This window comes from Tursiops truncatus, chromosome 10 (assembly GCF_011762595.2).
Source record: "Tursiops truncatus isolate mTurTru1 chromosome 10, mTurTru1.mat.Y, whole genome shotgun sequence".
Taxonomy (NCBI): Eukaryota; Metazoa; Chordata; class Mammalia; order Artiodactyla; family Delphinidae; genus Tursiops; species Tursiops truncatus.
Window position 1 is genome coordinate 85,153,886 of NC_047043.1, and position 14,665 is coordinate 85,168,550.

Here is a 14,665-nt window from a genome sequence, read left to right on the forward strand (position 1 = left end):
CAAGTTTTTCTGAAGCAAATTGAGAAAACCATGAAAAGGGCTTATGAGAAACATGTCATCATCCATGTTGGCCCGAACCAGAGGCGCTGAGTATTTCCCATTGTCTCGAGTCAATTAGGCATCTCATGAACGAGGAAATACTCATCTGCAAGCTGCCTGGATCTCTTTTATGTGAATATTTCATGGTGCTCTATGACAACTAAGTTTAAAAAGACTTGTTAAATGTTGCTAAATCAGTTGCCCCTAAATGGAAATACGCTTTAATTTTTTTCTAAAGTGCTATTTATCTCTCTGTTTTTTTTAAAAAAATGATATTTTTGCTCACTTAACACTGTTGAAGTAGGTCGAGCTAGCTGTGAAAAGGAACTCTTGTGAGCCTTCTGATTCCCAAGTGTCTGAGGCAATGTCAGTGGCATCTAATGTGGCACATTTTATCCACTTCTCTTGAGACTCTCTCTATGCAATGGGTTCGCCCCACCCCTTGTTATAAAAGTGATACATGCTTGTTGTAAAACAAATTTTAAAAACTTATAGAGAATATATAGGTCATTGGACCAAAATCAAGATGAGATTAGCCATAATCCTATTAACCAGGGAAAAAGATTTTTATTTTAGTGTAGTCCCTTCTAGACTTTTTTTCCCTACTTTTATATTTACTTGCGGTTGTCTTTTCCATCGTATAAACATGTATCTAAAACAGGTAGTCTAAGTGAAAGTGGGACCCTATGCTGAGATTTTTATGTAGGAGACTAAAAATTTAGACAAAAGGATGATGCCTGCAACCCTTTATTTAAAACACGTCTGGGACAGAGATCAGGGTTAGGAGACCGACCACCTGAGACGAGATTAAGGGAGCACAAGCCCTGCTCACACCCTAATCTTGTCAGAGGTCCCACCTCATCATTGTTATAAAACCCCTCATCAAATCCTCTGGGGTGGGGACACATAGTTTTTCAAGGCAGGAGTCTGCTGTATCCCCCCTTTGCCTGGCAAAGCAATAAAGCTATCCTTTTCTACTTCAAAAAAATACATCGGGGAGAAGCATTCGGATTTTAGCTAATTGGGCAGTGATAAAGGATGAAGCATATCTGGGGCTGTTTTTTAAGAAAAATTGTTCAGATTTTTCCAAATAGTAAGACATGTCTATGCAGCCACAGCTTCTGAAAGGAAATTCAGTAATTGTGTTAAACCTAAACGGTCTATTTAGCAGAGATGTGATTTTGTGCTGACCCAGAGACAAAAGCATTTTATCTCTTACTTCGGTAGGTGTGGCCTTCTCTCTTTAAACTCTTGGGCAATACGTGGAAATTAAAGGCCGACTTGGAATGTAATGTGTACAAATAAATAGTTCAGTGGATTCCACTGGCCAGAAAATTCATCTTCCCACCAGCCTTAGAAAGGTCTCTCAAATTTTTTTTTTCTTCTCGAGGGTGTTCTGGCTGTTAGCCAAGGTGTGTCTTATCACCTAGCTACAGTAGAGGAAGTTCGGTATTCTCTCCCCAAAGGAATCAAAGTTAATCCCTAGTTGCTCCTGTAGCTGCTATTAGCATAAGGGCATTTTGCATAATGCTTTATTTATCTCAAAAAACGTGTGCTTAAATGATCTCCTTGATGTTTGCAACAACTTAGTGAACTTAGTAGGGGCCTGTATCATCTCCACTGGGCAAATAAGGAAATTGTAATACAAAGAAACAAATATATTCCATATAATTACTGTTCTGTAAGGCACACAGATGTGTATAGGATACATCCCGTTTCACAGAGAAATTTTTGAAAACAAAAATGTGAAATATTTTTCATCACATATAGACAATGATCTGAAAGTATAAAATGAAAATTTTTGTTTTGGTAATGCAAATATGGTATCCGACAGATTGGAATCCCGTAGGATATCATAGGTTCTACAACAGCAGAAAAGGTCTTACCCTGAAAAAAATATATGCAAGTCTCAGCACTACCGAAGAATATATAGGTATCAGTCAATGTTAGTATGCAGCACCATTATGGTAGTAACAAATTTAAATCTAAAATGGCTGAGTAATAACCCATACTTTCCTTTTGATAAGTTGGGTGACCTGTGGTTTGTTATTTTTGTTAAGGGAAATTACCATTATGATGTGAAACTCTTATCTTTGCTGTTGTATTTTATGTTTCCTCATTTTACCACTGAAGGTGACATCATTCATTATTTGATTTCTAAAGCATGTGGGGGGAATTTCGGGATTGTGTTTTGGACGGGGAAAATGCATTCTGTATCCCACAAATAGGATTTTGGTGAAAGAGCCAGGATGTGGAGATGATTCCCTGACTTCCATTCCAGTTTTCTTTCTCCTTGTTCAGCACAGCCAGCAAACCCCACAGATGTCGCTCAGATTTGCTGGTGGCTCACAGACCTAAAGAAGTTCCTTTCCTCCTTTGGCAAGTCCCACAAAAAATCTGCAGATAAAGACATGGCATACAGCAATTCCTTTTCTTTTATGAGAGTCGGGTTTACCCACAACTCTCAATTGTGGGTTCTAGTCTGAAGATGCACAATAGGATTTCCAGCAAAGGTCAGTGATAGAACTCTAGAACATTCTAGAATGATGCATTATGAGACTGTGAAGCCTTAGAATTTGGTGTGGTTTTCTGCCTGGGAATTCCTTTGCTGTATCCTGAAATGTTAGGTGAGTTTGGTGGAGAATTTAGAAAAACTCTGATCTTCTAATCCCCATGCCAAAAAGTGCTAATTATTTCTTATAGTTAGGACGTTGCCATGAGGCAGTATTTTCTCTGCCTGTGATAATTTCCAGAAAGCTACGACATTAGCGCCTTTGAAATATGATAACCACAATTTGAATTCAGTGGACTCCTGAAACATGCAGTCTGTGGTCTGAAGTTTGCCAAAGGTTACATTGCCCCCTTTGGCATATCGAATCTGTGGGATGACCATGAGATGGGGTCTCTTCTGTCCTCCTATCTTCTCCTGTCCTCTCCTTGTTTCCTTTAAAATTCTGTTTAAGGCATGACTACAGAGTTCCACTGGAGAAGAAAGAACACTTTCTAATAGCAAAGTGTAGTTTTTTTTTGGTTTTTTTTTTTTTGCGGTACGCGGGCCTCTCACTGTTGTGGCCTCTCCCGCTGCGGAGCACAGGCTCCGGAAGCGCAGGCTCAGCGGCCACGGCTCACGGGCCCAGCCACTCCACGGCATGTAGGATCTTCCCGGACCGGGGCACGAACCCACGTCCCCTGCATCGGCAGGCGGACTCCCAACCACTGCGCCACCAGGGAAGCCCAAAGTGTAGTATTTTTGTGTGCATGGTTATTAGAACTTTCAATAGCAGGGTCACTAGAAATGCTGACCATGTTTTTCTTGCTGAGTTTTTCTCTTCCCAATATAAATCTCTGAAATTGTGACTTACATCAGAAATTCCAGTATTTGAAAAATTAACTGGCTAGAAAATCTAAGTTTTCTTTCAACTTCCAAGACAATTTAGCATTTAGGATATATTGCTCCAAGCTTAACTATTTATTTGAAACGTCTATTCCAGATTCAGTGTTTCCACTGCAAATTGTTGTGACTTTTACTGAATTTATTATTGAAATGGATATTTATACAGACTTATAGAAGTTTGTGAGTATTTATTTCATTGCAGTTATGGTGTTTATAAAACAAGCAAACTGTACAAAACCTTACTCACAGTCACAAAATAGTGATCCAATAATGGAATAATCACTCCAACCCACCCTGAAGATGCCGCAACATACGTACAGATTTAGGGTTATGTATAAATATTGCCTGATACTGATACAAAAAAGATAAATCGCATGTATTGGATAAACCAAAATGAATATGATTTCCTGACTGAATTCAGAAATATGTTGAATGCCATGAGAGTACAAATCATTATATCCTCATTTATTAGTATGGTAAGCAAGCTTTTTTATGTCTTTCTGTTTCTCTCCTACTTTTTCATCTTCCTCTTTTTCATTTTTTCCTTTCCCTTCCTGTCTTTGATGTTAGCTTCTCAGTGGTACCAAGATGCTTGGCATTAGTGGCAGAGCCAGAGCACTTGGGGATCCCTGTGCAGGCAGAACTAACTTCTAATCCTAAAATCAGATCTTTATGATGAGAATTTTTCCAAAAATTACAAAAAAAATTTACACAATACGTACAGACACAGAGACACACACACACACACACACACACACAAACACAAACACACACACACACACACACACAAACACACACACACACACCCACAAATGTTTTTTAACGAAAGACCCAGCATCTATTGTGCTCTGTGAACTGAAGAATCATAGATGGTGACACCTTAGGTGATATCATTTCACAATTGCCATGCTGGCGTTTAAAAAGCTGATGAGATTTCTCTGGCAAACAGAGAAATTTTCACAGGTCAGAACTGGAAATATTCTCTTGTGTCTTCAAGATAAAGCACTTTGTTTGTATCACCATATGCATGAACATATAAGAATCAGGTGCAATTTCTGCTTCATCAGTTTTACATGTTTGTGTTGTCACTGAAAAGTGCACCAATTGTTTATAGCTCCCAAGGAGAACCTGAATGCATTTTTTATGTTGGAAAACTTATTTTTTAGTGATTTTTCTTTGGGACGAAATGAGCGTATGAAAGAACACTCCAAAGAAAAGGAATTATTACAGCAAATTAAAAGGAACATAAGTATTATGATTTAATTACTATCTTGTCTTTATAAATGCCATCTCCTGTTTTACTTTTTTTTAATTAAAAGCTTTTAAAAAAGTCTTGTCTTTTGGTGTTATTTGGGAAGTGTGTTACTTTTCTTTTGGAAGATTTCAAGTTTAAGATTTTATAATATGAAATAGTAATATTTAAGTCCTTCCAGCTATTAAAAGAGATATTTGGTTTAGCAAGTAGTTTAGCCTGTTTTAAAAAAATCATTAAAAATCTTCTTTGTTTATAAAATACCACACTATACATTATGTTATTTGGTTGTAAAGGTGTCTGGTGTTTGAGATACAGTGAAGAAAATTTGGAAAATGTGAAATTAGTTCTTGCGTTCTTATATTTTATTTAGCAAAATTGAACCTGACTTGTTAGCTACTAACATAATCAAAAATAACATACCAAGGGTTTTGAGTCTACATAAAGGTTTTTTCCCCCCAATACCTAGACTCTTAAAAATCAGCACAAGGTATTCTGTTCATCTACTGAGTTTCCTCCTCATATTTTAAAACTTTTTAAAATGCTAAGGTATTTGGATATGGTTTTCTGGAATAACTGGGAACCCACATCAAATTATTTTGTGAGATATGAGTCAGGTACTATATTTAGACAACATTAACTTTAAATCCTAGTTCCACCATTTTCTGCCTACATGTGACCTAGGCAACTGTTTTGACCATCTTTGTGCTTCAGACTTCCCACTTACTAGAACAGGACAAGGATTCCTCATAGATTGTTGTGAGGAATAAACACAAAAACATGGAATTCCAAGATTCTAAAAATTCCTTGTTTGTGGCCCCCTTACCTCCAGTAAATAAATGGCTGATGGATTTCTTAAAGAGTATCATATTGAAAAATTGGCATTTTTATTTATTAGTCTGCCATGGGGTCAGATGTTTACTTACCAGAGGGTCCACATGCTGAAGTTCTGCCTTCCTTGTCTTTTTAGAGGAACATAGGTGGAAAAGTTTGAAAATCTCTGGCTTCAGTAGTTTTACGATTCCCAAAGCTATCCTGTTTCTGTTTGGTTCCTATCACACCCTTTAGCTCTTCATAGCTTATAAGTAGCCCTCCTGTCCTTGATCATGATCTCATAATGTTCCCCCTTCTTCTCCTCCTTCGTGGTTCCCTAAGTCAGTCAGTGTCACCAGTCCACCCCCTGCCTTATCCTAGAAACCTGCTCATTACTTGTTTCGCCCTCTGTCACATTTCACATCACCCTCATCACTAAATCATCACATCCCCATTGACGCACCCCACTCCTGATACCGATTTCTGTACATCTCTTCAAGTTGCAAGTGACAGCACAAACAACTCAAACTAGTACCAAAAAAAAAGAAAAAAGTGTATTGCTTCTACCTCCAGAATATTCACTGAGTCAGTCAGAAATTCCTCTATTTTCACTGTTGTCTCCACTCAAACCATTACTCCCTGGATTCCTCTCCTCTCTGACCTGGATTGTTGTTCTAATGCCTTTCTTATTTCTCTGCATTCAGTCTGGTCCCCTCCAAACCCTAACCCATCCCCACCCTGTGTAAAGCTCCTCAGTGTTTCCCCTTTGCTCCTAGAATAGCGTCCAAAGTTCTCAGGAAGTCCCTGCGTATCTACCTCCTACCCATCTCCCTGGCTTCATTTGAGTTCTTCTTCCTCACTCCGCTAATGTTCACTTATGCTAGTTTGTTTTTCTGTTCCTTTAGGAAGCCGAGCTCTTTCCCATCAGGGGCTTTGCACATGCTTGGAATCAGTTACCCTAGAAACTCACCTGGCAAATTCTACTATCCTTCAGGTATCGATTTAAATATCCTTTCCTTGTGGAAGGCTCCTTGGATCCCCTACATAAAGGCAGTTCTGCCTCTTATATTCCCTCACATAATCCTGGACTTTTTCTTTGCGGTATGTATTATCACAGCAACAATACTTATTTGCGTGAAACTCTGAGTTAATTGACTGCCTTTCCCACTAGATACAAAGTTCTTTGAGGGTACAGTCCTTGCTGTTCTTTTCCCCTGCTCAATGTGCATCACCTAACTCAATGGCTAATACATTTCTGGTGCTCCAGAAGTATTTACTGAAAAGAAGTAAAGTGATTCTGCTGCACCATGAAGGGACCAGTTCCTGTCAGCGAAGCTTCGTCACACGCTATACTTACTTTGCGTGTTGTTTCCAAAACCTATTTCTCCTACAAATGTTCAGGGTGCTGGGTTATGATAACGCATTCTCTAAAGTACCATTAACTAAAAGTATATTGATTTATTTAATTTCTTGGAGATTTATTTACTTGCCCATAAAATGACTTGGTTGGGTCAGACGGTGCTTAAGTTCCTTTCTACCTGAATGTGTTCACGTAATCTCTCTTTTATGTCTCTGTTGTGGACATTTGTGGGATTTTGGCTGCCTGGAAACAACCCCACGCCTGGTGCCAATTTCTGTATTAGTTAAAAAATTTTTAAATTGCAAGTGACAGCAAATACAACTCAAATTGATATAGAGGGAGAGAGGGAGAGAGAATGTATTGGCTCATGTAAGTGAAAAATTCAGAAATAGCTCTGGATTCAGAAGCTTAATTGATGTCAAGGGAAATGTGTTACTCTAACAATGCTTTTTTTCATTAATATTTTACTGAAAACCACACATCCTTCTAGGATTCCAGCCATAAAATTTTCATGTCATTTCAATAGAATCATTCCATCTTTGGAAAAATACATTGTCTCTGAGTGCAGCCAAAAAATGGCATCGTCAACTTGGGTCAAAACATCAAGGGGACTTTCCTGGTGGTCCAGTGGGTAAGACTCCAGTCCCAGTGCAGAGCCCCAGGTTATACACCTGGTCGGGGAACTAAATCCCGCATGCGGGCTTCAACTAAGAGTTTGCATGTTGCAGCTAAGAAGTCTGCATGTCACCCGCATGCCACATCTAAAAGGATCCCGCATGCTCCAACGAAGATCTTGAGTGCTGCAACTAAGACCCGGTGCAGCCAAAATAAATAAAATAAATACATAAATAAATATTTTTAAAAATCAAGTTTAAAACTTGATAGCTATTTATCATGGTTCCCCTGATATTCTGCTGTTCTTTGCATGTGCATGGTGATTTAGGAGAAAGTCAACATAAAATTAAGAGGTTGTGTTCAGTTGAGATGAAATTTAGATAAAGTCAAGAACTAATTAGGAAAATAGTTGGTGTATTACATGTTGAAATGTAAGCTTCTTAAGGTTGCTGTCTATTTAAATACCACAGTATGTGGCGTGTAATGGTTGACCAGCACAGCATGCCCTGCCTTATTTCCTTAACACGCATTATTTCCATGCATGCCAGCTTAGAATCTCATTTCCAGCCCCTGTGACTCTCTGCCTGAAGACTCTCCTTTTCCACTGCAGCCTGCTCTACTTGCCTTTGGGCAGGCTGGAAGTGTTGGGAAATTAACACATCTGGAAGTAGCTCTCAACCATTGACTGGCGGGAATTGGTGGATAAATACCCCAGCTCCTTTGCCTCTCAACTCTTAGCTGTCTGTTCTGGAGTTCCATCCCAGAATTCTACACTGGGAGCAAGCTCAGACTGCCTGCACTCGTAACTTCCTTGATAATATATTCTTTACTGGCTTCCTTCTCTTCTCTGTCTCACTTCCCCACTCTTCTACCAGCCTTTCCTTGGATTTGGGCCCCACTGTACTGAGATCTGTGTTTCATCATCTGCAACTGATAATTATTTTATATGAGTAAAGTAACTGAATTTCAATACTTACGATCTTATTTTACTTATTATGAGAATTCTTCTTCTTCCTTGTCCTCCTCCCTCTCCCCCAGCTTAGATCCCCAAATGCTTTGAATTCTATTATCCATTATTTCCCTTTTTAAGCTATGCATTTTAAATGCATCGTATTTTAGACTAGGATTTTTGTTTTGTTTTCGCATTTATGACTTGTGTTTAGCTAGTCATTAATATTTTTGTACAACTTTGTTAGGGTATAATTGAAATGCAATAAACTACTTATATTTAAAAGGCACAACTTGATTGATTGTAACTTATGTATGCTCCCTTGAAACCATCTTCACAATCAAGATAACAAATAGTTCCATCACCCCTAATAGTCTTTTCATACCCCTTTCAATCCATCCGTTCCTCCACCCCTGTTCCCAGCTAACTGTTGATCTAATTCTTGTTACTATACATGAGTTTGCATGTTCTAGGATTTTACATAAAAGGAATCATACATCATGTACTCTTTTTGCTTGGCTTTTTTCACTCAACATCATTGAGATTCATGCATATTATTGCACGTATCCATAGTTCATTCCTTTTTATTTCATCCTCCTATTGATGGATTTGCTTGTCTCCAGTTTTTGGCTATTACAAGCAAAGCTGTTATGGACATTCTTGAACATGTCTTTTGACATATTTTTCCATTTCTGTTGGGTAAAATATAGGATTGAAATGTCTGAGCTCTATGGTAAATGTATGTTTAACTTTTCAAGAAACTGCTAAACTGTTTTCCAAGTTCGTTGTACCACTTACATTTTCACTAGCCGTTCCTGTTTCTCCACGTGTTTGCCAAGATTATGTGGACAATCTTTTTAATTTTCACCAGTCTACTGAGTATGAAGTGGTATCTCATTGTGGTTTTCAGTTTCATTTTCCTAGTGACTAATGATGTTTAGCATCCTTTCATGTGTTTATTTGACATTCATATGTTTTCACGGGTAAAAAGTCTGTTCAAACCTTTTGTCCATTTTACATTTTTATTATTTATTTATTTATGTATGGCTGCATTGGGTCTTTGTTGCTGTGCGTGGGCTTTCTCCAGTTGCCTTGAGCAGGGGCTACTCTGTTGCGGTGCGCGGGCTTCTCATTGCAGTGGCTTCTCTTGTTGTGGAGCACGGGCTCTAGGCACGTGGGCTTCAGTAGTTGTGGCACACGGGCTTAGTTGCTCTGTGGCATGTGGGATCTTCCCGGACCAAGGATCGAACCCGTGTCCCCTGCATTGGCAGGCGGATTCTTAACCACTGAGCCAGGGAAGCCCCCAAAGCTGTGTGCTTCATACCACAATCAATTTAAAAAGTTACAGCCAGCTTTAAAAAAAAGTAGAATAGCAGCGTGCATGTTAAGGTAAGTATTATTTTATAAAATCGTATGTTAATTTTATGTAATATATCAGTATATGTTTATTGGGTTGCAATATAAAATGAATTTTTTCTACTGGTTTTGGTCAAAAAAGTTTTCATGCTCTTATGTTAGAGATATGTGCAAAGTGTCAGGCAATCCAATGAAAGGAGCAACAAATGTCTAGCAGAGAGATGAGGAACACTCCACACAGAAGGGATAACATTTGAGCAGGGTCTAAAGGGAATGCTTGGGGGAAGGGCATTACAAGGAGAAGGAACAGCATGTGCAAAGGCCAGCAAGTGCACAGTCATGATGAGTTCTAGCAATGATGAGAACTTTTCTGTGCCAAGAGCAAAGAATGCTAGGGGTTGGCCTAGTGCAGAGAGTGGGTGGGCCAAGATGAGGCCAGAGAGTCTGGGAGATATTAGGAAGAACACTTATGGAATACTAGCAAGATTAGCTTTAGTCCCTGGGCCTGAGTTTCTCAAAGTGTGGTCCCAGGGATCACCTTTATTAGAATCACCCTGGACCGTGGTTCTTAAAACATGGTCCCTGGACCAGTAGCATCAATATTACTTGGGAACTTGTTAGAAATGAAGATTCTGGGGGGGGGGCTTCCTTGGTGCGCAGTGGTTAAGAATTCACCTGCCAATGCAGGGGACATGGGTTTGATCCCTGGTCCAGGAAGAGCCCGTGTGCCACGGTGCAACGAAGCCCACGTGCCACAACTACTGAGCCTGCGCTCTAGGGCCCACATGCTGCAACTACTGAGCTCACATGCTGCAACTACTGAAGCCTGCGTGCCTAGAGCCCATGCTCTGCAACAAGAGAAGCCATCGCAATGAGAAGCCCGCGCACCGCAATGAAGAGTAGCCCGCGCTCGCCGCAGCTAGAGAAAGCCCACATGCAGCACCGAAGACCAATGCAGACAAAAATAAAAATTAAACAAACAGGGCTTCCCTGGTGGTGCAGTGGTTGAGAATCTGCCTGCCAGTGCAGGGGGGACGGGTTCGAGCCCTGGTCTGAGAAGATCCCACATGCCGCGGAGCAACTGGGCCCGTGAGCCACAACTACTGAGCCTGCGTGTCTGGAGCCTGTGCTCCGCAATGGGAGAGGCCCGTGCACCGCGATGAAGAGTGGTCCCTGCTTGCCGCAACTAGAGAAAGCCCTCACACAGAAACGAAGACCCCACACAGCCAAAAATAAATAAATAAATTTATATTAAAAAAAATTAAACAAACAAAGAAGAGTCAAAGATTCTGGGCTCCACCCCAGGTCTACTGAATCAGAAACTTTAGAAGTGGGGCCCAGTAATCTGTGTTTTCATAAGCCCTCCAGGTAGTTTTGATGCAGACTGATTTGAGAACCACTGACCTGGGAGTTTGATGAAATGGATATTTCTGGCTCCTACCTCCAGCCTACTAAGTCAGGATCTCTGGGGTAAGGGCCTAGAATGCCCATTTTTATCAAGCTCCCCGAGTAATGCTAACTCACTCCAAACCATGAGAATGACAGTCTAGGTGGTGTGTCATCAGTAATAGATTTTAGGATGCTAGAGGAAATGACAGGAACTGGAAATCCCTGAAAGAAGAGAAGGCACTGGGCACTCCTAGAAAGGAAGATGAGACAAGAAACTATGGTGATTTTGACAAACACACATTGGAGCATGCCATTTCCTTGCTTAAAACATCCTACTTTTTATCACCCTAAAGATGAGAACCAGTCTCGTTAACATGGCTTAGAAGGAATCACAGTTTCCAGCTTCCGGCTTCCTTATCCTTGCTCTGCTCTCCCTCACCCACCATCCTCCCACCCTCCTCCAGTTTCCCTGAACACATCTTTCCCCCTGCTGTCTGAAAGCCTCTGCATCTTTAATTTCCTCAGTTCTTTCCCAACATGAATCATTTTCAAGTCTCAACCCAAACATCACCTTTTCAGAGAGATCTCCCCTGACCACCTTCTTCTTTTTTTTTTTTTTTTTTTTGCGGTACGTGGGCCTCTCGCTGTTGTGGCCTCTCCCGTTGTGGAGCACAGGTTCCGGACGTGCAGGCTCAGCGGCCATGGCTCACGGGCCCAGCCGCTCCGCGGCATGCGGGATCCTCCCGGACCCGGGCACGAACCCGCGTCCCCCGCATCGGCAGGCGGACTCCCAACCACTGCACCACCAGGGAAGCCCTATTTCCTTCTTAGAACTTACTGCAATCTATAAATCCTGGGCCTTTACTTAGTTGTCTACTTCCTTTACGTTTCTCTGTCCCACTAGACTGTAAGATCCAGGAGACTGTGCCTTACTCACCACGGTCTCTACAGACCAGCGTCTGGCATAAAATACACACTCTCAGAATTTCCTGGGCTCAGCTTTATGTTCTAAGTCTGCGACTTTGCTGATCGAGGCTGACTCCTTCCCCGCTTTCCTACTCCACACTTCTGGGTGGTGACACTAACAAAATCTACATATAGTTAGGCCATTGCAGAAGTGGCATAGCTTGTGACAACCCAGAAGACAGATCCCATCAATGTGATTTGTGGTTGTCTGGAAAGTCTTTAGGGACTGAGTTGGAATAAAAGATGAAATTATACTCTTGGCAGAAAAAAAAAAAAAAGGAAAAAATATTCCAACTAACAGGTACATCTTGGAAACAAAAAACAACACAGAGGTATTATTTTTCGTACTCATCAGATTGACAAAAATTACTGAGTCCAAAGTGGGTGTACAGTGACATACTTTCGGAAGGTGACAGCTCTGTTTGAGGAAGTTCATAGGCACTGCTGATTAAAAACGTGCCTCTCCAACAATTAGTGTCCTGGAGAAATGGTCATGAGGAGGCTTGCAGTAGCGCAGGTAATAATAACAGCATAAAAATGCAATAAAAGATTTGCCAAGTCCTGTGCTTCCCTGGTGGTGCAGTGGTGAAGAATCCACCTGCCAATGCGGGGGACACAGGTTCGAGCCCTGGTCCGGGAAGATCCCACCTGCCGCGGAGCAACTAAGCTCATGTGCCACAACTACAGAGGCTGCGCTCTAGAGCCCGCGAGCCACAACTACTGAGCCTGCATGCCACAACTACTGAAGCCCACGTGCCTAGAGCCCGTGCTCTGCAACAAGAGAAGCCACTGCCACGAGAAGCTTGTGCACCACAACAGAGTAGCCCCCGCTCGCTGGAACTAGAGAAAAACTGGCGCGCAGCAATGAAGACCCAACGCAGTCAAAAAAAAAAAAAAAAAATTGCCAAGTCCTACCCCAGGATCTCTTTTAATCCTCAGTCTTTTATGAGGTGAATACTGTCTATTTTATAAAGGAGGACACTGAGATTTGAATTATACAAGGCCTGGTTTTTAATAGAGAAAAACTGGAGTAGTTGTATGTGTGATTCATAGACGACTGGTTGAATAACAATACTCCATCTATACTTCAAAGTACTACACAAAATAAGATTTTAATTAGTATATCTAAAATAAAACAGGAAGATCCCAAGACATATTGTTAAGTAAAAAACCAAAACTCAAACTGCAGAAGAATGCGTTACCTTTTGAGATAAATTTAAGCCAAGAAGAACTACTTCAATAAATGTTTATGCACCAAATATTTATTTATTTATTTATTTTTTATTTTATTTTTTTTTGCGGTACGCGGGCCTCTCACTGTTGTGGCCTCTCCTGTTGCGGAGCACAGGCTCCGGACACACAGGCTCAGCGGCCATGGCTCACGGGCCCAGCCGCTCCGCGGCATGTGGGATCTTCCCGGACCGGGGCACGAACCCGTGTCCCCTGCATTGGCAGGCGGACTCTCAACCACTGCGCCACCAGGGAAGCTCTGCACCAAATATTTACTGAGCCCCTGTGGTGTTACAGACAGTGCACAAAGCTTCGAGACACTTGGGACAAACCAGGGAACAAAAGAGTTTTCTGTCCTCAGGGTGTTTATGTTCTAGTGATGCAGAGACATGCAATAAACAAAATTTTAAAAGGAAATTACATAATATGAGATGAGAAGGGCTAGGAGCAAAAGAAATAGGGGCTGGGGAGAGAGGAGCTGGTTGAAGGGTGCAGGGGAAGATGGAGGGCGCCATGGCACTTAGTGTGGCCTGAGTAGGCCTCTGTTGAGAAGGTGGTACTCAAGGGGATGAGAGGGTCACGTGGATATCCCAGGGAAGAGGGATCCAGGCAGAAGGAAGAGCTAGGGCACCATCCTAAGTGGGGAGTGTACTCGCAGGTTAAAAGTACATCATGGAGGTCACAGAGGCCCGAGTGCTTGAAGAAGGGCTGGGGGCAGGGGACGAGGTTGGGGGAGGGAGGGGCAGACTGTGCATAGAGGCCCCAGGGCAAGGACTGTGGCTTTTCCTCTGAGTGGAATGAGGGGATTGGCACATGATCGGATCCTCTTATGAAAAACCCTGGCTGCTGTGTTGAAAATAAATTGTAGGAAGGCGAGGACAGAAGGCAGGAGAACATTTGGAGGCTGTTGTAATACTACGGGTGAGACACGTAAACACCTAAGAAACATCTGGAAAGATTTACTACAAACTCATAAAGCTCCGTCTAGCTGTGGTGGGTATTGGGTGAGGGAGACCATCTTAAGAGATGTTTGCTTGCTCTGTAGTCTTTGAATTGCTTTATAAAACATTCTTTATCAGTTATTTGAAAAGTTTAAAATGACTATTATTATCATTATAAATACTAATAATATTTACCCTTCCTTCTGGAATAATTCAGTCTCAAACCAGTTAAGTGTGGCCAAGAAAAGTAGGAATTTGCAAGGGGGTGGGGGGAAGTAGCCTGGTGCAGGGTGTCAGAGCCCAAGACAGGTGAGAAAGGCCACTGTTAAAGGGACTGGTGATAGGTCGCTTGCATAACAGG

The 14,665-nt window shown here is 41.5% G+C and overlaps 1 protein-coding gene across 1 annotated transcript in view; it reads left to right on the forward strand.

Moving 5' to 3' along the window:
• PPP4R2 (protein phosphatase 4 regulatory subunit 2) overlaps positions 1–14,665 on the forward strand; it is a 151,937-nt gene that overhangs the window by 79,929 nt on the left and 57,343 nt on the right. Inside the window, exon 5 of the mRNA XM_073787569.1 lies at positions 6,404–6,492. Within this exon, the coding sequence (XP_073643670.1) occupies positions 6,404–6,492 (89 nt within the window). The remainder of the gene's footprint in view (positions 1–6,403; positions 6,493–14,665) is intronic.